This window comes from Amphibalanus amphitrite, unplaced genomic scaffold, assembly GCF_019059575.1.
Source record: "Amphibalanus amphitrite isolate SeventyFive unplaced genomic scaffold, NRLGWU_Aamphi_draft 000293F_arrow, whole genome shotgun sequence".
NCBI lineage: Eukaryota > Metazoa > Arthropoda > Thecostraca > Balanomorpha > Balanidae > Amphibalanus > Amphibalanus amphitrite.
Genome location: NW_024881788.1, coordinates 585351 through 611272, shown reverse-complemented (window position 1 = coordinate 611272; position 25922 = coordinate 585351). Strand labels below are relative to the sequence as shown.

Below are 25922 nucleotides of genomic sequence, written 5' to 3'. Positions count from 1 at the left end.
AAAGGTGTCTATCTGATGCAGTTTTCAAGGCGAATCGAATGGCGGTATTTCTGTTTCCGTACGAGGTCTAGAACTTCCAAAAAAATCATTTTTTTTCAAAAATTTTGTGTGTCGTGACGTCATAAAATTTTGAATATCTTCCACATTTTTGAACGGATTTTTCTAGAAATTGGTATGTAGGTGCACATAGGCCACTTCTCTGACATATATTCCGGTTTTTTCGATACACTCAAAAGTTTGGATTTTATAATTATTTTTCCAAAAGTCAGTTTTTTGAAAAAATGGGCCAAAATCCAACATTTTCAAAAACCGAGATAGCCATTTGATAGACAAGGTAGAATCATGTATAAACTTTTTTGTTACGTCTTGATTCCTTTAAAAATGAAGATGTTAGCGGCGTTGGAAATTTTGCCGTTTTTGAGGCGAAAATGGCGAACATGACGTCACTAAAACGTCAACTTCTCAAAATATTTCCGACGGATTTCGCTCAAATTTTCAGGGAACGTGTCAAATTGATGTATAATAAGGTACTGAAAGTTTGACGTCGCTGGCGTAACGCGTTTAGAAGTTATTGGTGAAAAACGGGAGGGGGCAGATTCTGCCCTCCCCCAGCGGGGCGCGGGTTAAATGCGACGGATAACTCCGCAACGCACTATTATCAACTATTGAACAGGCCTCGCCGATAGGGGGTACTGTACCCCTAACTTTCGATAGCGGGGAACCGTCCCCCCCCCCGCTGGATGGCGGCCGTCATCCGCCGACAGCTGTCTCGTTTTCAGACCAGGCGCATAGCTCGGCGGAGCGGGCCGGCCTGCTGGCTGGAGTGCGCATGCGCCAGCTGCCGACCGACTCCAAGTTCTCGCTGCGCGGCGACACGCTGGCCAAGGCCATCCAAAACGACACCGCCCGAGGACTCATACCGTTCTTCGTGAGTAGTCGCTCCATTATCACCACTCATAGTAGGGGAGAGTACCCTAATTGCGCCCGCGAGATAAATGCGCCCTCCCAAGCTCCAGAAAAACTGGCACACCATAAGTACCTAGTGGTGGTTGCAAAAGTTTCCCACCTCGATCATACTTCCTTTTCCGGTGGAACCTTGGCAGAGGTAAGGCAGCATGAGCTTAAGTAACGATTTTGCTTAAATGTTGGGATTTCTTAGCAAAAAAAGCATTCTTCAAAGCTGTAGAATAAGGTTTAGTGAATGTTTAGACACATGTGCTGCTAATTTTTCGGACAGATGGTTAATTTTGAATGATTTGAGCACCTCCATGCAAGAGATTGTGACTGCGGTGAATAGGGACGCCATGTTTTGTCGCACCACTACGTTTTATTTTTCAAATGCGACCGGGGTAAATGCGCCACACCCGGGCTAATGTTAATGAAATGGGTAACATTAATAATGATGGCAACTATTCGAAAGGCTTAGGCAGATGACAAAACCACAAGCAATTTGAGGTCACTGTGCACTTCTAATAAAATTTCTAAAAAAAAAAAAACAGATGGTAAATTAATGAAATAATGACACATCATACAACGCCTTACCTACTTATCACTCTTAGTGAATGTTTAGACACATGTGCTGCTAATTTTTCGGACAGATGGTTAATTTTGAATGACAGTCGACCCCTGACCGCCGGCCGGAACGGACGTGTCCCCCTGCCCCCCGCGCGCCAGGTACAGCCTTTGTGTGACCGCGAGTGATTGAGGTGACCGACCGAGAGTGAGTGAAGCCGGCGGCGGGTGATACTGCTACAACTACAACCATGACAACCATTGCGGCAGAAGATATCCGAACAGCGGTGATGGAACACCTGTGCCAAGAGGAGTTCACGACACGGCTGCTGGACCTCGTGACAGAGGCTGTAGCCCAAGCCGTGAACAAGGTGAATGAGGCATCGGAGGCACGCATTGCGGCTCTAGAAGACGAGCTGGAGAGCACGAAAATGAGACTGGAGGAGGCCGAGCAGAAGATGGAGGACATGGAAGCCTACAGCCGACGCAACGCTATCATCATCAGCGGTGTACCGGAGGCGCCGAACGAAGACACCGACCGCCTGGTGATGGACGTGGGCCGAGCTGCCGGCATCTCACTGGCACCTGAGACGCTAGACAGGAGCCATCGTCTAGGCCGACTGCAGCCCGGCAAAGTGCGACCAATCATCGTAAAGTTCACGTCCTTCAACGCCAGACAGAAGATGTTTCTCAAAAGGAAAGAGCTGTCCGCGGAGAGGGTCCCCAATCACCCAACATTGACCCGCTCCGCCATCACCAAGATATATATCTCAGAGTGTCTGACTCCCAAAAACCAACATCTGATGTACATCGCCCGCCAGCTGAAGAAACAAAAGACGCTCTGGGCGGCATACAGCACCAACGGCATCGTGAAGATAAAAAAGACGAAAGAGGAGGCGGCAAAGCCCATCAAGTGCCTGGCTGATCTGGTGGACATCGTGGGAGCCGACGCGCTGCGCGGGTTCCAGCCGCGCAGGGCCACGAACCACGTGGCCGGGACCAGCGCCGCCGGAACCAGCGCCGCCGGCCGGCCCGCACAGCGGGCAGCCGCCGACCCCTCGTGGCGGATGACGGAGGCCATCGACGCGTGGGTGACGGAGCGCCGCCGCGGATCAAAGCGCAGAGGGAGCGCCGCGCCGCCCAGCTAAGCGGAAGGGCCCGTTCAACGACAATCCAGCGGACCACCGACAGGTAACCACTCTCAGACCACCCACATCCTCGGTGGGTACCCTGGCACTGTGGTGAAGGGTGGCTGAGCGGATTAGCACTATCAATCAATGTCGGGCCCGGAATGTGTCAACCATGGAAATGTCGTTGATAACTGAGCGTTTTATGCCAATGGATTACCAATCTCAATGAACGTAGTTTGGTGTTATCAAGGTATCGTGTTCGATGTACTCAATGTTTCATTTTGTTTGTCTCATACTATTGTGACTAACTGTATCACAACCGTAACTTAAGCTGTATCACCCGCCGCCAGCCGGAGCGCCTTCCCCATGTCTACACAAGCCGAAGCTAGTCACGTTCTCCCTTATATAAATATCAGCATATCTGCGATCAATATTAACTCTATCACAGCCCCTCTCCGCCTACAAGAGTTGCAAAACTTTGTTGATATGAATGAGATAAGCATTCTTGCCCTCTCCGAAACTAAACTCGATGCGGTAGTTCACCCAAGTCTCTATTCCCTGTCTGGTTTCCACACACCGTTGTTAAAAAACAGAACGAGAAAGGGCGGGGGAGTAGCGATCTACGTAAGAAACACGTTACCATTTTCACAAATACAGAGCCTTGAGTGTGAAAGCTTTGAAGCCACTTGGGTAAAAGTAAGAGTAAACAAAAGAAACATATTGCTATGCTCGGCTTATCTCCCGCCTCACACATGCTCCACCGAACAAGACGAGTTCCTAGATTATCTATCCGACAGTGTTTTAGAAGCTCAAAGATTTTGTCCAGACCTCATAGCTTTCGTTGGTGACTTAAACGCGGGTAACTGCTGGCTGCCTCCCAATGCGCCAAACCACTCCCCTATTACCTCATTCGAGACGAAACTGAAAACCACAGCTGACGCACTAAATCTAACGCAAATTATTCATTCTGCAACGCGCGTGCAAAACAACACTCATAACATCAGAGATTTAGCCTTTGTAGATCAACCCTATCTCGTAAAAGAATCAGGTGTCGCGCCGGCCTTCTCCAATATAGACCATCTGCCTCTGATCATCACCCTTGCTATTCAGACAACGCTTGAAGATCAGCACCCAACAATCACTGTCTGGGACTATGCAAAAACGAACACCGATGAATTTATTACGGCACTTGCAAATACCGATTGGAAAGCTATTACGGACGAAAACCTCGACGATGCAGTCGAGATACTGACATCGACCATCATCCATATTGCTAAATCACATATACCAACGAAAACAATCAAAATCCGTAACAACAAACCCTGGTTCTCGGCGGAGCTGAGACGCGAAATGCGTAAGCGTGACCGACTTTTTAAGCGGGCTCAATACACAAGAACAGAGAGAGATTGGGCCAAGTGGCGGTCCCAGCGTAACCTAGTCACCAGCCTCAACAGAAAACTAAAAAATAAAACTATAAAAACTAATGTCAATTTACTACTGGAAAGTAGGAAAAGTCCACATAAATATCATAAAATTCTGAAAAGTATCACGGGTTTCAAGCAAAAGACGTCACTGGCTCCTCTAATAGACGGAGATGAGATTCTTAGCGAAGATCACGAAAAAGCCGAAGCTCTAAATTCATACTTCTGCTCCCAAACAAAGATAAACGTCAAAGACCATCACCTGCAGTCACTTGGGACCTATAAATCGAGTCACACCAGAACAACACTGGAATTTCACTTCACTCCTATCACGCCCAGATCGGTTTTGCATACAATAAACAGTTTGGATTCATCTAAAGCCTGCGGATCTGATGGACTTCCCGTAAAACTAATTAAAATGACCGCCGCGTATACTGCCGAGCCATTAGCTAACATCTTTAACAAATCACTTTGCGAAGGAAAATTTCCAACGCAGTGGAAGTTGGCAACTGTCAAACCTATCTATAAGGGAAGGGGCTCTCCATCAGAAGCTGCATCGCATCGGCCAATCAGTTTACTACCTTGTCTCTCAAAAATCTTCGAAAAGCTCGTATTCGCCCAAATATACGATCACATTCAAAACAATGCCCTCATAACACAAAAACAAAGTGGTTACCGCCCAGGCCACAACACGGAACTCCAGCTAACATACCTCACCGACAAACTTTACAAATCCATGGACTCCGGAAATGATTACACTATCATATACTTGGACATATCAAGATATTTCGAAAAGATATGGCACGAAGGATTAGTTGCAAAATGTGACGCTGAGTTTGGAATACGAGGCACAAATCTCGATTGGCTTAAATCTTACCTTCATGATAGGAAGCAATCAGTTCAGGTAGGGGAGGCCATATCCACCCAGCGCACACTATTCGCAGGGGTGCCGCAAGGATCTGTTCTCGGCCCGCTTCTGGCCATCCTGTATTTAAACGGACTTAGTAGCATCACCGACAATGAAATGCTGTTTTTTGCTGATGACAGCTCACTGTATGCCAGTCACAATGCCGACAACGTTAACGAAGTTCAACGATCACTGCAACGTGACTTGGAACGCATCACTCACTACGGAGATAATTGGATTGTAACTTTTAACGCAACGAAGACTACTCAGCAGACTTTCACGAAAAATAACGGTAAAATTCCCACCCTGGTTTTTGGTGGCGTAGGAATTCCCGTTCGAGATTCCAATAAGCATCTTGGCGTAACGATTTCTACCGACCTAAGGTTCAAGTCACATGTAGATAATGTCCTGTTAAAATTCAATCGCACGCTGAGTCCTCTATTTCCAATCGCACCCTTGATTCCCAGACAGATATTGTTGAATATATATCAAATGTACGTACGTCCTCACCTCGACTACTGTGATACCATATATGATTGTCATATAACAATATTTGACAAATCACGACTGGAGAAGGCGCAGAACAGGGCAGCACGCCTCATCACTGCCACTCACCGCCGGACACCCACCTCCGGACTAAGGACTGAGCTTGGCTGGACCACCTTACAAGATAGGCGCCGCACCCACAGGCTGAAACTCTATCATAAGATTATCGTCGACGAACGAGTGCCCATTTACATAAAAGATATAATACCAGCAACAAGAAATTCGGCGCTAACACGACAATTACGCTGTACGCAATACAACAAACGCACTATTCCAGCGGCTCGCTCCGCGTTGTATGCAAGGTCTCTCGTCCCAGCTACGACCAGAACATGGAACGAACTGCCTGACACCATGCGGACAGAACACAGCATCAGACAGTTCAAGACCTCGTTGCACGCATATTTAGGAATCACGCCACCGCGTTTTTTCTTTAATGTAGGATCCAAAATAGGAAACATGTTACATACACGAATCAGACTGAGGGCCTCTGATCTACACGAGGATCAACATAAATTTGGAAAAAGCAATACAACAGCTTGTAGATGTGGAGGCGCTAAAGAAAACGTGGAACACTTCTTACTCGTATGCCCACTATTTAATGTAGAACGAACGACATTATACGACCATTTATCAGCAGTGCTTGGAAACAACTTTAGAAATATTCCGCGGGAAGCCCAAATTGAAATTCTAACGAAGGGTCCATCTAAAACAAATAGGGACTCTGAAACTAACGTTGCGCTGGCTGTCCAGCGCTTCATTCTCCAAACGAAGAGATTTCCTCACTAGAATAGACATTAGATAAGCTGACGATCGAAGGGAGAACTGACTAACAAAAACATGCGAAGAAACTATTCTCTGCGCTAGCCGAGGGGCAGGGGGACAGGCGCTTCGGCTACAGGTTTAGGGTCGGCCACTTTTGCGAATGTGACATATAGTAATATGTAACAATGTGTAATGTCCATTGTAGGTACATTATAATATGTACACTGTATTGTGCTTGCAATTAGTAGTAGTAGAAGTAGTAGGAGTCGTAGAAGTTAGTTATCGTCGTTAATTTAGTGTGGTGCGTTTCATATATCGATGCATTTATAAGTGGTGCAGAGTACAAGTGGCGCGCATTCACGTTTGAACATTTACTGAGGAACATATGCAAATGTGTTGTGTGTGAGTAGTGATGTGTGTGAGGACACAAGAGTGTTTTAGATGCTGTACAAAACTTTTTCTCGAACGGCGTCTCGTATTAAGCGCCTCGGGCGCTTTTACGCCAATCGTGTATGTTATCTTTAAATTTGTGTACATAGATCCAATAAATTGTCTCTCTCTCTCTCTCTCTCTCTCTCTCTCTCTCTCTCTCTCTCTCTCTCTCTCTCTCTCTCTCTCTCTCTCTCTCTCTCTCTCTCTCTCTCTCTCTCTCTCTCTCTCTCTCTCTCTCTCTCTCTCTCTCTCTCTCTCTTATCTTTACAGCCCATAGCTAATGCATGTATTTGTGGTGGGCGCATTTGAATTCAATTGCGCCATGGTGTGGGCGCATTTATCGAAGGTATTCGACAATTGCGCCCTTTGCAACACTTTCTAAAAAGACCGTGTCTGGCTAATGAGTTGAAGTATGCGATAAATTATTCTCTAAAAAAGGCAGGAAAAAGGTTTCTAAATATAATGTGAGAACAACTAACCTGTGCTGTCTTTGTATTCCAAGCTGAAGCCAGTTTCGCTTAACGTGGCGCAATATGGCCACTCTCCCCTAACTGAATACTAACTTTTCACCCAATCCTTCTAAATACAAAGTCCGAGCTCAAAAGAAAGCATTTTTTTAAAAGCTTTCGGCATTGCACCATCATCAGCTCTGCGGCCTCATTTGTCTGCGAACATGAGAAAAAAGAAAATACATTTAGGCCAATAGTTCCATCATTTATTAATGACTTTTAAGTCCCACTTACCTACTATGCATTTCAGAATTTAGACCCGAGACCCTGTTTTTGGCGATAATTTCTTCAGTTTTTTGTCCAATTAGCTTGACATTTTGGCAAAGGATATTTCAGCTTAAGCGCCAATTTTTTTGTCAATATAGTTCTCTTAACAAAATATCAAAATTTAGAGCACTTGTCGTCAGGGGCGTAACTTCGTATACTTTTGGGGGGGGGGCAGGTGCCCCCTCCCAACTTGAAATATTGCCACCCCAACATTCCGTTTGTCCCCCCCCCCCCAACCTTGGTGGGCGCCCCTAGGCCCGAAAGGCGCCCTCACGGGCCAGCGGCGTCATAGGAGCGCCATCTTGCAAGGGGGCGCCATCGCCTATGAAAATGGGATGCGTGAGAGGGGAGCCTCTGAGGCCATGAGGACGCCTATATGCGAAAGAGGGGCGGGCGCCCATGAAGTCCTCAGGAGCGCCTCAATGCAAAACATGGCCCCTATGGCCTGAGATGGCCATAGGGGCGTCTGCATGCGAAAGAGGGGCACCTTATTGGCCTGGGAGGCCCTTCGGGGTGCCTCTGAGGCCTATAGTATAGGGGCGCCCACATGCAAAAGGGGTGCCCATTAAGGCCATACTATGGCGCCTCAATACGAAAGAGGGGAGACTGCATGCCAAATAGGGGCGCCTCCGAGGCCCATAGAAAGAGGAGCTCCTGTGAAGCCCAAAGGGGCGCCTCAATGGGAACTAGGGGCGCCTGTGAGGTCTATAGGGACGCATCTGATGCCCATAGTGGGTCACCGTGTGAAAGAAAGGTGCCTGCATACGAAAGAGCCTGTAAGGCCTATTGTTACGATTTCAAGTTAAAAGAAAGTATAAATACACCAGGCGGATGTATTTTTGGCCAACAAAATCCCAGACCAACCAGACAAACACTCGGCAACAACCACGACTATGAGGGACTCGACTTTAAGAGCGACCAATCGTAATCGACGGAGAACGGCCACAGCGCCGACTCTGCCCTTTACCGCCTCTGAATAGGCTCACAGCCGTAGTACGAGCGCCCGTAGCGCGGCGCTTAAGTTAATTTTAGACAGCGCCATTAATGAAGCAGACGATCAGTCCACAGACAGTCACGTTTTAAAACTACCGAACTAATGGTGCTGTGATTTTGGTGGTCGGGCAAAACAAAAAGGGTGTGGATTGGAGGTTAGTCCACAGACATAGCCTCCAATTTAGTCTCGAATCCATATGCGCCGCATAGAACGCCGACAGACTGCCTACAGACAAGCCTGCCAACGCCCAGTCAACGGATATAGATTCCAGAGCCCAACAGACCCAGCCGCAGCAAGGACCGTTGCGCGACTGCCCTCCGCCGGCGCGACCCCACCCGACATCGCTTCACCACACGGTCGGCGGCCGACCAATCAGCACACGCAGTGTCAGGGGCATCGGGGCGCCCCTGCTATGGTGACGTCACTGATGTAACCTTGGCCGGTCAGGTGCGCCGGCCGGCGGCTGACCTTTGCGGGCAGTTGGAATACAGCGACCGAGGTGAACGCGTGTGTGAGCTGGCGACGGCCAGGGGCCGTGACATGGTAGCAGCGGTGTTCGGGCTGCACGCCAGCGACGATTAGTGTGTGATCGGACGAGTGATCACAGCTCTGTGGTCTAAGCTCCTGCCATGCCGCCGCCAACCAAGGACACTGACTCGGGCGGAGATGGGGGAGAACATCGACCAGTCGAAACGTTTGTGCCGGTTAGCGTCTCTCTGAGTGATTTCCCGGAATATGACGGAAGTGGCGACCCGGAGACATTCATTAAGCAGTGTCGCCGTGTGGCTGCCCTGGGTCGCGTTGATGGCCAGCAGCTCGCCACGATCATGGCTGCACGCTGCCGTGGTCTGGCTCTGCGGGCTATAGAGACTAGATGCGACCAGGGTGACGTCTCAGCGGTACTGCAGGACACCTTCGGTGCGGCACAGCGACCGCAGGCGGCAGCCGCCCAGTTGAGCACGTTCAGGAAGCGCGGGATGCCGGTGTCCGAGTACTCCGTGAGGATACGGTCTCTGGTAGCCGGCGCATGTCCAGAAATGCTCGATTCAGCCGGGCGGGTGAAGAAGATTTGTGTACCGGCGTATGAGGCCGCTCTCTACCGGCACTTTCTGATCGGTTTGTCAGAGTCTGAGCGTCTGCTGCTGTCTCGACAGGGTGCCACCACGTTTGAGGGGGCCGTCGAGAAGCTCCTGAGAGAAGAGGCAGTGGCGCTGACGAGTGCCGAATTCCGGCGTCCATTGGAGGAGTCACTGGAAGTCCGTCGGGCGGATCCGGTGGCTGAGAAGGCTGGCCCAGCTGGTTCGGGACCGAGGCGCGTCGAGGAGCGCGCCGACCGGCGCTGGCGTCCACGATCATCGCCGCCGAGGTTTGAGTCGGCTGCTGGCGGCCGGCGGGCGTACCGAGACCCGCCGTCATACGAAGGATACGACACCGACATCGAGGACTACTACGGAGGATACGACACCGACATCGAGGACTACTACGGAGGATACGACACCGACATCGAGGACTACTACGGAGGATACGACACCGACATCGAGGACTACTACGGAGGATACGACACCGACATCGAGGACTACTACGGAGGATACGACACCGACATCGAGGACTACTACGGAGGATACGACACCGACATCGAGGACTACTACGGAGGATACGACACCGACATCGAGGACTACTACGGAGGATACGACACCGACATCGAGGACTACTACGGAGGATACGACACCGACATCGAGGACTACTACGGAGGATACGACACCGACATCGAGGACTACTACGGAGGATACGACACCGACATCGAGGACTACTACGCCGACAGGGCAGCTGGGGTGGCCGGCGCCGACAGCGCAGCTGGGGTGGCCGGCGCCGATGGCGGCTGGCGGAGGAGGCGGGGCTCGGCGGACGGCGGCCGGCCGCCTGGACGGAGTTCGCCGGGCGGCGAGGAGCGCTCGCGTGGCGGACGGGGCCGCTCACCCTCCCCGCGGCGCTGGTCCGGATCGGGTGACCGCGGTGACCCGCCGTCTCCGCGGGCGGAACCACGTGACCGCTGTTCGCCGCCGCCGCAGCGGACGCGCCGGCAGCCCCAATGCTGGAGCTGCAGAGGATACGGGCATCCGAAAGCGGTTTGCCAAAAAGAGCAGCGGGGCAGGTCGGCAGCGGAGTACTAAAGCTCCCAACCACACAGGTAAACATCAATGGGTTTACGGTCAGTGATGCGCTGCTGGACTCGGGAAGTCAGTTGTGTTTGATTGATAGCCGAGTGTGCAGCGTTATTGCTCCGAACGTGGACCTGATGCCGCCTGCCCGCTTAGTGTCTGCAAGTGGACACCAGTTGAATGCAATCGGTATTTGTAAACTGACCGTGTGTACAGTCTGTCTTAAAAGTACCGTGCAAAGTGACGGTGTATCCATCAAGCCTGACCGAGAAGGGGCCTGCTTTAATTTGAAAGTCACCGACCAACATAGCCTAGGGAATGGACGAGGATGTCAATTGCTTCGGTGACCCAAATTTAGCAGGCCCTTCCTTGGTCAGGCTCGATGGATCCACCGTCACTTTGCGCGGTACTCTTAAGACAGACTGTACAGATAGTGATAAGGAGGGTCGTGAGGTGAGACTGAGTTTACAGTTGTGCACAACTTAGCTCACAATTTAGTTTTAGGATGGGATTTCATGTCTAGAAACAACATGATTCTCAACTGTTCCACGGCACAGCCCGTTAGACTTAAGGTTAGAGTTAAGACTAATAGGCCGGTTTCGATTCCCCGCGTTCGGCCGTTTGTCTCAGCGTAAAGGTAGACCAGTCGCTCTCTGGTGACGAGGAGTATTTGTTTTTGGGGCAGCGGTCCAACGATTTTGAAACGGCTGATGCTCTTATTCGACCGTTTTCTGAATATGAGATGCCGTTGTATGCCAGAAACCGATCAGATCGTGTGACCACTATTCACCGCCGCAGCGTGATCGGGTTTATTGAGCGTGTTGAGCATGTAGAGTCCCTCACGCCGGACCAGGCGGACAGTTTTGAGGTGAACGCAGTGTCGGCTGATGACGGCTGATTCGTCAGCGACAGCAATGATGACGTGCTCGCTGAGTTCGTGATCGGGGAGCCGCTCTCGGCGGGGCAGCGGGACAAGTTGGCATCTCTGTTGCGCTCTTTTCCAGAGGTTTTCTCGCGCGGGTATGCCGATATCGGTTTGTACAAGGGTGGGGATGTCGACCTTGAGCTGCAGCCGGGGACCCGCCCTGCGTTCACTAAACCGTACACGGTGCCGTGGGCAAGGGAAGAACAGCTGCAGGCCCAGCTCGATGATCTGCAGGCGTGCGGCATCATCGAGAGCGGCGAGCCCTCTGATTGGAACTCTCCCATTCTTCTCGTGCCGAAATGAAGGAATGGTACAGGTGAACCTCGCGAATTTCGCATTGTCCAGGACATGCGGACACTAAATAAGAATTTGGTGCCAAAAACATTCGTCTTTCCAAATATTGACTTTATCTATTCACTCAGTGGCTGGAAAGTTGCGTCGTCACTGGACATAAAACATGCATTTTGGAATTTACGCTTGACAAAGGCTTCTAGCAACATCTGTGCATTTTACGCGTTGGGGAAGACGTGGTATCCACGACGCATGCCCATGGGATGCATGCAGAGCAGCTATTTCTTGCATCTCGCGATGCACAAGGTTTTGGGTGACATTCCGGGGGTACACATCTATGCAGATGATGTTCTGTTGACGAGCGCGAGCGCCGATGAGCATATGTCCTTGCTGCACACGGTGCTGGAGAGGCTGCGGTCAGCCGGCCTGAAAGTAGCGCCCGACAAATGTCGCTTATTTCAGACCAAACTTACCTATTTGGGTCATCTGATTACCCCCAACGGTATCGCCATTGATCCTGAGCGGGTCAACGTTATCGCCGAGATGCCACCTCCGCGTACATTGAAGGAAGTCAAACGTGTCTTTGGATTTTTTTCGTGGTTTCGCAAATTTATTCCTTCATTTAGTGTTATTTCTGAGCCGCTTGTTTTGCTTTGTAATTCTGATAAGTTTTACTGGGATGGGGCCCTTCAGCACTGTTTTGATTCACTCAGGTCTGCATTAATGTCTGACAAGGTGCTGAGCTATCCTTGCCGAGATGGACAGTTTGCCGAGATGGAGTTGCTGTACACGGACAGCAGCACAACGGGGTCAGGTCAGGTCCTCTGCCAGGTCCAAAACGGGGAAGAGCGCGTCATTGCCTTCAACAGCAACAGGTGCAGCAAAGCCCAGCGGCGATGGACGATTTTCGAGCTGGAGCTCTTTAGTTTTATCTAAGGCCTCAAGAAATTCCACAAATATCTTGCTGATTCAGAGTTCAAATGGGTGTGCGATTGCAAAAGTGCTCTCGGGTGTTATCCAACCGTGACGGTATCAATCCGCGACTGATGAGGTGAAGATCTTTCGTGAGTCAGTTTCGGCCTGAACATAGGCGCGATTCACTCATGGCTCATGTCGACACCCTTTCACGTATGTACGAGTCGGGGGAGGCGACCGCGGAGCCTCGGGACTCGGGGGGCGGCCGTGAGCCCCCGGGACGGGGAGCCCGCGGGGACGCCTACGGGCTCTCGGGACTCCGGAACGACGGTGGTCCCGGACCAGGGTACGGGATCACGGAAGGTCGGGCCAGGGGACACAGTGGGACACACGAGCCGGGCGGATGACCCGCGCCCTGGAATTGCAGAGGGCCCCGCGAACGAAGCGCTGGGCCCAGGGGAGGTTCGAGAGATTCACTTTACCGTGGATTGGGTCAAGGGGAACGAAGGGTGTTGTTTGAGCAAATGGGATGAGTATTTGGTGTTATTGTGAATGGTTCAGGCGTGAATAAAGTAGCAATTACCTTTTTACCGGGAGTTCCTAAATAAACAGTCGAATTATTTTTGCCTCAAGTGGCGTCAACTAACAAAATCACACCAATCAAATTGCACGTGATGATAGCACGTGCAATGCCATTTTATTTCATACCAAAATCAATCACTTTCCATCATGCAGCCGTATAGTACAGACATAAAAACAAAAATAGTACATTTCTATTTTGAGACAAAGTCAATCGTTGCAACACAACGTAAGCTACAGCGACACTTAAAAAGGACCCAAGTGCCATCAAGAACCGTCATTTTAAGTAAAGTTGAGAAGTTTTTGGCAAGAGGTAGTGTGGAGAACGTAAAAAAGGGTAAATGTGGCCGAAAAAGAACCAAGAGGACGCCACTAAACGCCCAAAAGGCACGAGAAGCCCTCCAGAGGAGCCCACAAAAGTCGCTCAGACGGCTGGGCCAGGAACTGGGCTGTAGCAAAACCACCGCTCACCGTTTGGCCAGAAACGACGTTCAGCTGTTCCCGTATAAGGTCTCCGTTCACCAAGCACTGTCGAAAGTCGACAAACAGTCACGGCTTCTTTACAGCGGCTGGTTTTTGAGAAATTGCGAGCAGGGCAATGAGTTCCTTCACCGAATCTGGTTCAGCGACGAGGCCCATTTTCATATGGATGGCCGCGTGAACTCCCAGAATTTTCGATTCTGGTCGACGGAGCCACCCGATTTGGTGGCGGAAGCCCCTCTGCACAGTGTGAAGTGCACAGCCTGGTGTGCAATGAGCAGCAGTGGCATAATCGGACCTTTCTGGTTTGAGAACGACGCTGGGGAGTCTGTCACCGTCAACGCTCAGCGCTACCGGCAAGTCCTAGCCAAGTTCTGGACTGCGCTGAACAGGCGGCTGGGTGGAGACAGGCAGCTGATGGACCAACAATAGTTCCAACAAGACGGAGCCTCGGCGCACACGGCCGTTGCGACTCGAGAATGGCTGCGGAACCGATTCGGTTCGCGGGTTATCTCCCACAGAGAGGTGCGGACCTGGCCCCCGCACTCTCCGGATCTGACCCCACTTGACTTCTTTCTCTGGGGTCACCTGAAGTCACAGGTCTACAAAAGCAACCCCAGAACCACAGATGACCTCAAGAGGGCCGTGTCGTCCGCGGTGCGCCGAGTGCGGCCGGAGATCTGCCGGGCTGCGGTGGAGTCCGCTCGGCGACGCGCAGAGCTGTGTGTGGAGCGAGAGGGGGCTCATCTGGAACACGTCCTCTGTGGCCGCAAATGAAAAGACAGCAAAAAGAAGATGGTATCACGTGAAATGGCATCGACTATTGTGTATGTAAGAAAGTGATTCGTTTTTGTCGTGCCTTCCATGCTGATAATATACAGCTTTTAAATACGACTGTTTATTTAGGAACTCCCGGTATTACCGCAAGCTATTTCGGCCTTTCCAATAAAGTAAAATGGGCAAAAGAAAAACAGACACGAGAAGTGTGGGTGCGCGCCTTGGTCAGAGCGATCTTCGACTCATTGCGGAATTTGATGGTACGACTCAGCCGGTCTCAGAATGGTTGGAGAAGCTGGAGATAGTGTGTGAGCTTCTGGGGATAACAGATTTGCACCGGATCGTCCCCCTGCGACTGAAAGATGGAGCCTTCGCTGTTTATCAGCAGCTCACAACACAACAGAAAGGAAGCTTTGCAGAAATAAAGAACGCTTTGTGGTCCGCATTTGCACTTGATAAGTTTTAAGCATATGAACGATTTGTCCAACGCAAGAAGCAGAGTGGTGAGCCAGTAGGTAGATGTGTATTTGGCGGAGCTGCGACGGATGGCGAGTTTGTTCGGTGGTGTGTCAGACGAGGCCCTCGGGTGTGCGTTTGTGGCAGGCCTGCCACTGGCCACACGACAGGCGCTGCGGGCTGGAGCACGGATTGAGGATATGTGACTCATTGGACTTCTGCAGAGGGCCCGGGCGTTGCTGGTGGACGAAGAGTCGGGTTCAGCTGCGATCGCCTCCAGCTCTGGCGGCGATGGGCGCACAGATAAGAACCCGACTGCTGACGTCAGCTCGGCTAGCATTATCTGTTACGCATGCGGTCAGGCAAACCACATGGCCAAAGACTGTCTACAGGGTGACACAAAAAAAACGGTCATCACCAAATTTCGAATAACTTCGGAAGTTTTATTCAGATCATCACCAAACTTCGGCCACTTAAGGTCACACCTATGTAGCATACATCCACCAAGTTTCAAGTCTTCACTACGAATACTTTTAGTACAGTGTGTGTTTTACTGACGCTCCACAATGTGCTCCAGGTGAGCGCCACGGCGCTGCAGGGCGTAGGCACACTTGCATCCGGCGGGCAAAGTTGTCGATAACCCGATGGCTGTGCACTTTACAGTGCAATGGCCTCTGGAGACAGTGCTCAGGGGGTGTGCTACCCCTGAAACGTTATTCTTATCGGGTTATCGGCAACTTTGCCCGCCGGGTGCAGGTGTGCCTACGCCCTGCAGCGCCGGGGCGCTCACCTGGAGCACATTGTGGAGCGTCCGTAAAACACACACTGTACTAAAAGTATTCGTAGTGAAGACTTGAAACTTGGTGGATGTCTGCTACATAGGTGTGACCTAAAGTGGCCGAAGTTTGGTGATGATCTGAATAAAACTTCCGAAGTTATTCGAATTTTGGTGATGACCGCTTTTTTTGTGTCACCCTGTACATGAGCGAAGCGTTCGTACTCGAAGTTACCGCGGTCAGAACAGCCGGAGGTGTTTCAGATGCAACCGGCGCGGGCATCTAGCAGCAATGTGCCCGGGAAACGGAAGCGGAGAGGCGAATTCAGCGCCAGCCTCCTCTCCAGACCGTCGGTAAATTCGGCGCTTCCAGTCGTCCAGCTGAAAGTGAGCGGTGTGCAGTGTGAAGCGTTAGTGGACACTGGATGCACGAAAAGTATCGCCCATGTCTCAGTTTGTCGGCAGTGGGCCAAAGGTAGGGTGGGTGTTACGACTGTGAGTGGTCAGCGACATTAGTGTGAAGGCACGGGGCTGGTGGAAGTAACGCTGCAGTCGGGTCACACTGTGGCTGTGGAAGCCTTGGTTGTAGCCCAGAAGCCTCTCGGTTTTGCTTTCATTCTCGGAATCAAGGCCGTATAAGAGCTCGGAATGAATGGAGTGGAAGCCATGGATGGCGTTACCGTGCACAGCCGTCACAAGGTCCGCTTTGGTATCGAGTCGGCAGAACAGTCTGCACAGGCGACTTGTGCAGCTTCAGCAGTGAGCACCGAAGAAGCTGATTTCACAGTGACATACGACCCAGCGAAAAGGAAGTGGTCAGTTTCATGGAAGTGGAGCGGCGGAAAGCAGCCTGAACAGCTGAGTAACACGGCCGAGGAATACCACATTCCATCCGAAGCCCGTCAGGAGTACGAACAGGCTTTGCAGAGATGGGCAGATGAGGGATGGCTCATTCCCTATAACGAGAAGGTTCACGGTGAGGTGAAGGGCACGATTCCTCTCATGGCCGTGATACAGCGGGAGAAGCGGAAGGTGCGGCCCGTGATGGATTTCAGAGAAATGAACGGCTACTTAGATCCACACACGGCTGACGCAGACGTGTGTGGAGAGAAGATCCGAGAGTGGAGCTGATGCGGAAAAGACGTGGCTCTGCTCGATTTGCGAGATGCGTACCCGCAGGTGCACGTGCACCAGTCTTTATGGCCGTACCAGACCGTTGTCTGGCAGGGCCGAAGGTGGTGTTTGACCAGACTCGGTTTCGGCATGAGTGTGTCTCCGCTGATCATGAAGAAGGTGCTGAGCATAGCTCTGAGCTGGGATAGGAAAATTGACAGTGCGACCAATCCATACGTGGATGACATCTTGGTCAGAGAGGATATCGTGAGTGCTAGTGTGGTGAAGACTCACCTGGAGCGGCACGGTCTAGTATGCAAGCCTGCTGAACGTATCGCGGACGGAGCCCGCGTGCTGGGACTCAAGGTCTGGGGGAGCGTCAGGGCCTACTCTGGCGTAGAGAGACGAGTGACATCGAGCTGCCACCAAAACTGACGAGGCGAGTCGTCTTTTCCATCTGCGGTCGGTTGACTAGCCACTTCCCCGTCTGCGGGGAAGTGGCGGCATCGTACCTTAAGAGACGCGCTAATGCCGTAACGACCAGTTGGGACGCTGAGATCACTGATCCTGAGCTGTGTGCCATGGTTTCAGAGACTCTGAAGCGCGTCAGGGCGTCGGATCCAGCCCAGGGGAGATGGGACGTCACCGGCTCCGAGGCAGTCGTGTGGGTCGATGCGAGCTCAATCGCTCTAGGAGCTGTTCTGGAGGTCGGAGGAGATGTTATAGAAGATGCTTCCTGGCTCCGTAAAAGCACTGATTCACACATCAACCTGGCTGAGCTTGACGCGGTCGTGCGAGCGTGAACCTGGCTGTCGCTTGGAAGATGAAGCAGCTCACTATTGTCACTGACTCAAGGACGGTGTATCATTGGCTCAGCGATGCTCTGTCTGGAAAGGCGCGTTTGAAAACGAAAGCGGCGAGCGAGCTGCTCATCCGACAGCGCCTTGAAACGATAAAAAAACATCATCACCGAGTACGATCTCACCGTACAGGTGAAGAGTGTTCCATCGGTAGAAAACAAGGCCGACATCTTGACTCGTGTTCCAAGGAAATGGCTGCTGACTTCAGACACGACCAGGAAGTGTGTGCAGGCGCGATGGTAGAGACAGATATAGCGGCTGTGCACGAGACCAGCGGACATCCGGGTATCAGACGGACGCTCCACCTCTGCAGACGACTGGATCCATCCGTAACACGGAAGCCGGTGCAGCAGGTGGTGCGACAGTGTCCGGCCTGCCAGTCCATCGATCCAGCTCCACAGCGATGGCAGCATGGTACGCTGAATGTGGAGAGGAATTGGGACAGAGTCAGTATGGATATCTGTCATGTTGGTGGTGAGCACTATCTGACGCTAGTGGACTGCGGTCCATCCAGATACGCCATTTGGAGGCATCTCAGGCGGCAAGACACGGACAGCGTTATTGCTCAAATGGAGGCGGTGTTTTTGGAGAGGTGTGCACCGCGAGAGCTCCTTACGGACAACTATACCTCTTTCCGAAGCGTGACGTTTCTGGAATTCACCAGTAGATGGGGAGTGACTGTGCGTTACCGAGCAGCGCATGTTCCGTCAGGAAACGGCATATCTGAGAGAAACCACCGATCTATAAAAACGATTGTGGCACGAAAAGGCTGCACGGTGGCTGAGGCTGTATACAGGTACAACGTGATGCCGCGCAGTGATGTTCCTGGCTCCAGCCCGTCAGATGAGCTCTTTAAGTACTTATACAGAGTCAACGATGTTGACCCTTCCGAGGACCATGAGTCTGAAGAGCAGCACCGCTTTAGTGTGGGAGACCAGGTATGGGTGCGGAACCCAAGTCGGCGCTGTGACGTACCGAGTTCTCTCGGTACAGTGAGTCGGATCGTGTCGAGTCAAAATGTCGAAGTTGATGGGGTCTCCCGTCATGTCAGAGATCTTCGTTTGGCGCTTTTGCCACGCTCAGGTGTCGCGTTTCCGCGAGGGTCAGGCTCTGAAGGTGGCGAGCATGGTGTGCCGGCTTCTGCTGGAAACGGGTTCGATGAGGTGCACCATGACACTGCTCCCCGCAGGGGGACCAGAGTGAGGGCCCCTGCAACCCTAACACAATATGGTGATCTATAGGATCAGGGGGGAGTGTGCTGTTCTTGCATGTGTGGGATGGTTAATAGGTATCGCGCGCGCTGATGAGAAAAATGTGACCTGCTAGTGAAATGGGGTGAGACGGGGCTTTTTTAGGTCAAGGGGAACGAAGGGTGTTGTTTGAGCAAATGGGATGAGTATTTGGTGTTATTGTGAATGGTTCAGGCGTGAATAAAGTAGCAATTACCTTTTTATTACCACATATTTATCAAACCCATGGCCGCTCCGATCATCCTCCCATTTGATTCAGCCCACCCGTACCAAGCCAAAAGATCTGTGCTACTAGATCTTTTGGTTACTCGTACTGTGCTACTTACTTATTCATATGGTTACTGTGCTACTCGTATATGCACAACTTCTGAGAGCTAAGCGCTTGGGAAACTGTCGCAACTCAAGAAAGGGGAATGAACAAAATCGAAGCCCTGTTCATGTCAAACGGTTATCCTACTAAGCTGATAAGAAAGACAAAATTCACAGCCAAAACTCGTAACCGTAGGAAAGAAGATCAGGGACATCAACAACCCTCTGCCAAAAGTGACACTACCTACACCAGTAAAACGCCTTTTGGGCGAAGAACGAGCGAGCGAGATAGTGAGCCCTGCACGTGCGGAAGGGCGAGAGGGTGCTTCCAACGGGCTTGCACCCTTCTAACCGGTCGCTAGCGGTGTGCCAAATTTGAACGCAATCGGCCCAGCCGTTCCTGAGATCTGGAAGTGGCATTCTGCACGTGCGCACGTGCAAACGGGGTCCAAAATGACTTTTGCACGGCATCCTATTAACTGGTCCCCAACCGTGTACCAAATTTGAGCGCAATCGGCCCAGCCGTTCTCGAGATCTGGAAACGCCCCCTGCACGTGCGCACGTGCAGTAGCACCCTAACCGCAACACATGGGAATGCATTGCCTGGTGGGTGCCTACCTGTATGCCAAGTTTCAGCGAAATCGCCCCAGTAATTACCGAGTTACTGAAATGGGAACAAATTTGGCACCTCTTATTGTTGTATTTTGCACGTGCACTGGGGGTGACCCACATGCATCGTGAGTATCCTATTTTGGGTAGAAGGGATGCTGCTACCCTATAAAATTTACCGCAAGTCAATCGCCCAAGCGGCTGCTGAGATATGAGCCTCTCAAAATCACTACTTTTGCAAAACAGCTTGAACACCCTTGACTTTTCACGTGGCACGTGCCACGACGGTCACTGAGATGTATCAAAAGTAGTCAATTACGGGGTAGAACGGATGGGGCTACCCAACAAAAAAGACCGCAGGCCAATCGGTCCAGCGGTTGCTGAGATATAAGCCTCTCAAAAGCGTTACAGGCCGGGCCGGGCCGGGCCGCTCATACTGATATTTTTCTGTTATATAGAAAAGACTCACTTCGCTCGCTGCGCTCGCTCGCTCGTAATAAGTCTCCCCTATGTGGATGGCAGTCTGTCAAACAAAATTAACAGCGTACATAGTTAAGCGCTCAAAACTCCCGGTGCGCATAGCTTGGAAAAGCGGCCTAAATCTTGCTGAAAAATTGACGAACGCAGCCCTGGGGAGCCCACCATGCCCATCAGGCAATAAAAAGTGCCAATGCTGTATGTCAGGACTAAAGGGAAAATGTCACACTAGGAACGCTGTGTACATGGTAACATGCCTACTGTGTAACATAGATACTTTCTACATCGGGGAAAGCAAGCATAGTGTGAGAGTGAGACTTCGATTCAACGAGCATCTCCGAGATGCAAAAAAAAAACAACTAAAAACACACCATTTGGAGAGCATTTCACCCGAGCGTATCCAAACGTTCAAGTGACGGAAGGCGCCCTTTCCATTTCGATTCTCCAGGTTTGCAAAGACATGGCAGAGCTAAAGATCACTGAATCCTTAGAAATTCGCAATCGCAAACCGGCGCTCAACATTATGACATGAGTCATGTCATAATGTTGAGCGCCGGTTTGCGATATGGATCCGAGTGCTGGATCTGTGATCTCAGTGGATCTCGCATTAAACTTCAGACTAGGATCCATGATCCCACCGGATCCGGCGTGAAAAATTTATCCTGGATCTATGATCTCATAGGATCTGACGTTAAATCAAGAACGTGGATCTGTGATCTGAGTGGATCCCGCCACGCAAAAGATTTGGAACCAGGTTTACAAGTGTTTCTAAGCCAATTAGTGCCACCAAACTTTGCATTATGACGTGTAATCACATAAAATCACAAAACCGAATGTTTGTGAGCTGAAACAAGTGATTTTTAGGGATTTCTGTGTTGACGAAAAATAAGCGAGGATCTATGATCTCGATGGATCCAAAGCAAAACATTAGACTCGGATCTATGATCCCTACGGATCTCTCGACAAATCAAAGAGCTGGATCTATGATCCCGTCGGATCCGAGATCAGGATCCGTGGGATCAGATCCCAGATCCATTTTCTCGGATCCATGCACATGTCTTTTTTTATAACGTTTATTATACACACCAATGATCACACGAACACACAGGCACTCTCTAAATGATTTAAAGTTATGACAAACATACAAATAAAAGAAAAAAAACAGCATATTTCCTATTCGCCGTCCGGCCCGCCCGGGCAGGTCGGGCGGTGCACCCGCCACTACCGCGCCGACCCCGGGGAGAGCTGAGGGTTTTCTCCCCGGCCGGGGAGGGCTGCGTGATGCCTCCCCGGTGCCTCGGGCGGGCCGTCGCCCCCATCCCGCACCGCCCCCGCCTCACCAGCCAGTGACAGCAGCGCGATGGAGTGCCGAGTTATCCGCAATAGCCACGTTTCCTCTTTCATCTAATATTAAACCCCACTTTTCACAATATTCGGCAATTTTATTTTTCTTTTTTGCTACAATTTTTTCCACTTTTGCTTCCCTATTTATAATTTCCGTGACGCACGCGATTTTCGGCGTTCGCAATCTATCACCATTGCCCAGTTTACAATTGACTATGTACTGTTTTGTTAATAGTAGAATCAGGTTCACAAGTGGTGGTGCCGCGGGATTCCCAAGAATAACTGACTGATAGGTGTTAAAATTTCTAGGTAAGCGACATTTACTTCTCAGTTGAGAAATTACTTTTTCCCATATTATTTTTACGTCGGTACATCCATAAAAGAAGTGCTCAAAATCATCAACTTCAAAACATTTTAGGCACCGTGGACTACCGACCACTCCTCTTGCAAATAGATACTTTCTCGTTGGAATGTACCTGTTAATTATCCGAAAATGTAGAGATTGAAGCCGCGTAGATTTTGTGCATTTATACGGTATTTCGAAGACTTTTCGCCAGGACTCCGGACACACTCCATAGTGCTCCCATCTGCTTACGGCGGCTGGCTTAGATATTCTATATTCTATGCTTTTATAGAAATGATTGCATTTGCATGTTTCGAGTTCGCAGTACTGTTCTTTTACCATTACAGACAACTTTTTTGGATCTGTCTTATTCCTTCCTTCATCTCTTTGACGTAGAATCCTTTTCCATGATCCAGGTATAGCACATGTTACACTCTGAATTGTAAATAAGTTTGACTTAACATTAGGATGTACTCTTTTGATTTCATCAAATGACAATATATTTCCGCTAGAATCAACTATATCGTCTACTAGTTTGATTCCTGCATCATACATGTCTTTAACAAACACCGGCCTCCTATCTACCGTTATCTCGTCATTGTGCCATAAACACTGGGAACGAACTTCTGTCGCATATATGATCGGGTTTTGCTGGTGAATGTTTTGAAAGTCTGATAAAATATCCTTGTAAAAGTCCGGAATTTTCAACCGTTGCAAAAACACATTACATTTTCTGATTCTGAGCACATCTTGGATATCGAACTGACCTACTCTGGATTGCAAAAGAACACGCCATGCCGATTCCCTACATTTCACTATTCGAGTAATCCACGTTAGCCTTAAGGCCGTATAAAACCGAGCAACATTTATTGCACCCAGTCCGCCGTCTTTAATATCCTGACACAAGACGCTTTGTGATACTTTCGGAGGTCTACCGCGCCAAACGAACTTCATAATTAAACTTTGAATTTCTCTTAAGTCTACTTGTGCAATTGAACTGCATGTTGCCACATACACCATTTGCGACGCTAATAATGCTTTGGTGACAACTATTCTGCCTTTTATCGTCAGGTTACGCTGCGACCATGAATTGACTGTATTTCTTATCCTTTTTACTACCGGGGCGACATTATCCTCGTTGCATGGCTCTGTTGCGCTAAACCAGACGCCTAAAATTTTTACTTTTGTCTGCGCCTCGATTCCACAAATGGAGTCTCTCCTAATACGCGTCGGGCCCAACCACATAATATTGCACTTCTGTACGTTTATCTCCAGACCAGAAACGTTCTTAAAGTCAGACAGTACTTTCATCACTCTGTTAACCGAAGCTGGGTCTCTGAGGAACAGCGTGGTGTCATCGGCGTATTGAGATATTTTTATTTCGTTTCCGTTTACCTTGACGCCCACAATGTGTTCTGAGTCCCTGATTTTAATTGCGAGAGTTTCAACTACCAGATTAAATAGCAGACCACTTAATGGCGAACCCTAGGGAACGTTCCGCGCGAACATGAAAACCAATCGGACGTTAATCCATTATTCTTTACCGTAAGCAATGCATTACTGTATAGTGATCGGACCTACGCTATAAAGTCTGGCCCGAAGTTAAACATTTTGAGGACATATACAATAAAGTCATGTTCAACGGAGTCAAACGCGTTTCGATAATCTATTGCCAAAAGAATACCTTCCGTGTTGTCCATTTGACAGTATTCTATTACATCTGAAATCAGTCTAATGTTTTCACCTATAAATCTTCCTTTAATAAATCCTGTTTGACTGTGATGCACTAATTTATCGATCACATTGCTTAGCCTACTGGCAATCACTTTAGCTATTATTTTATATACTACGTCTAATAAACAGATCGGTCTTTTATTTTTAAGCTGCATCTGATTGCCCTTTTTCGGGATCAAGGTTAGAATTCCTCTCCTATGAGAGATAAATAATTCTCCCTCCTCTTTTGCGAGATTAAAGTACTCTACCATCATTTTACCCATGTCCTGCCAAAAGAATGCAAAGAACTCTGCCGTAAATCCCGATATCCCTGCCGCTTTATTCCTTGCCATTTTATCTAACGCGTCTTTGCATTCCTCCAAGGTTATCGGCCCCTCGCATGCTGTCATTTCATCTTCAGACAACCGGGGAACGTTTTCCTCATCTATAAAGTCATGCAAGACACGGTCTTTGTGAAGTTTTGATTTATACAGTCTGCTAAAGTGTGTAACACAAGCATCTAATATTGGCTTATTTCCCCTAATAAGTTTTCCGTCGTCCGTAATGACAGTAGTAATGTTTGTTTGTGCTTGTTGCCTCTTGCATAAGCGTAAGAAATACTTATTCGATTTCTCTCCTTCTTCTATCCACCTAGCTTGCGAATGTAATATAGCCGATTTTCCTCTTTTTTCCTTTAACTCATCTAGCATCATTTTCAGATTTTCATATTCTGCCCGCTGCTCATCAGTGGGCATAATTGCAACGATTGATTCTAATTCATTTGCTCGGTTGTAAAGTTCACTTTCCTGTTTCCGATTCTCTCTGGCTAACTTTTTGCTATGCCTGATGGTACGGACTCTAATGTTGCTTAACAGCATTTCTATTTTTAATCCTATGCTTGTAACCTCGATATATGCTCCACGATTACGTTTTGCCTTTTCAATTTCTACTCGGATATCGTTCACGTGATCCAAGTCATCCAGAAGTGCATTATTATAACGCCAAATCCCAGGGCCACGACGCTCATTATTAATCTGAATATCAAGAAACACAAAGCTATGGTCACTCAATATGCCAGTATCTATCCTCGCTTCTGTCACGTTATTTGCTATAAGGTTTCGGCTCGTGAAAACGTAGTCAATACGTGACTGCTGTACTGGGTTAGTCCTACGCCAAGTGTACCTACGCACTGTCGGATGATGGTACCGCCATACATCTTCTAGCTCGAATTCACTGAGGATATCTTGTAATTTTCTGCTGGCTCTCGTACCATGGTATGTGTCGCTGTCAGTATCCAATCCGCTCATTCTAATATTAAAATCCCCTGCAAGACAGATATCATGCGTTTCATAGCAAAGCAATAACTCTCGCACTTGATCTAAAAAATTACATTTTTCGCGCTGCTTATCAACCGATGGACCATATACCCCAATGATATAGCTCGGCTCTTGGTCCGTGGCACTGTTAAGTTTTGCGCAGATAATCCGGCCTTCACAATCAAACGTCTTACTGGGAGAGCCTGCAAAATTTACTGGAAATAGCATCGCCACTCCACCCTGACCTGATTCCACACTATGAGAGAAAAAAATAGAACCTGACCATTCGCTCTTCCAAATAAATTCGTCATTCTGAGTTGAGTGGGTTTCTTGTAACACTATTATGCTATTTTGATAGTTGATTCTAACGTGCCTGAAAATTGAACGGCGCTTAATACGATTTCGAAGACCGCGTGCGTTAAAAGTTACAATAGATAGTCGCTGCATTTTGTTAACTTCTTCTGTCATTCTCAAGGTGACTGTAAACTGTGGGCGCGAACTGCCTCGGCACTCCGCCGCGGAACCCCATCCCCACCGGAACCTCTGGGACCCACTGTGACGTGGGTATCATGTGACGTTCCCCTCCATCCCACTCACATCCCCTCCCCCCATCACCAGAACCTCTCATCAACTGCCCGCTATCACCTGCTCCACGCAACAGAGCCCCGGGCGACGCAGCCACCTGGTCAGAGGTGAGAACACAACCCGGACGGTGACCTATCACCGGCCAGACACGCGCTCTAATCTCAGC

The 25922-nt window shown here is 49.7% G+C and overlaps 1 protein-coding gene across 1 annotated transcript in view; it reads left to right on the top strand.

Annotated features, from left to right (window-relative positions):
- Nucleotides 1-25922, top strand: part of LOC122387629 (aromatic-L-amino-acid decarboxylase-like) — a 114191-nt gene that overhangs the window by 41998 nt on the left and 46271 nt on the right. Inside the window, exon 5 of the mRNA XM_043377984.1 lies at nucleotides 780-928. Coding sequence (XP_043233919.1) covers nucleotides 780-928 — 149 coding nt within the window. The remainder of the gene's footprint in view (nucleotides 1-779; nucleotides 929-25922) is intronic.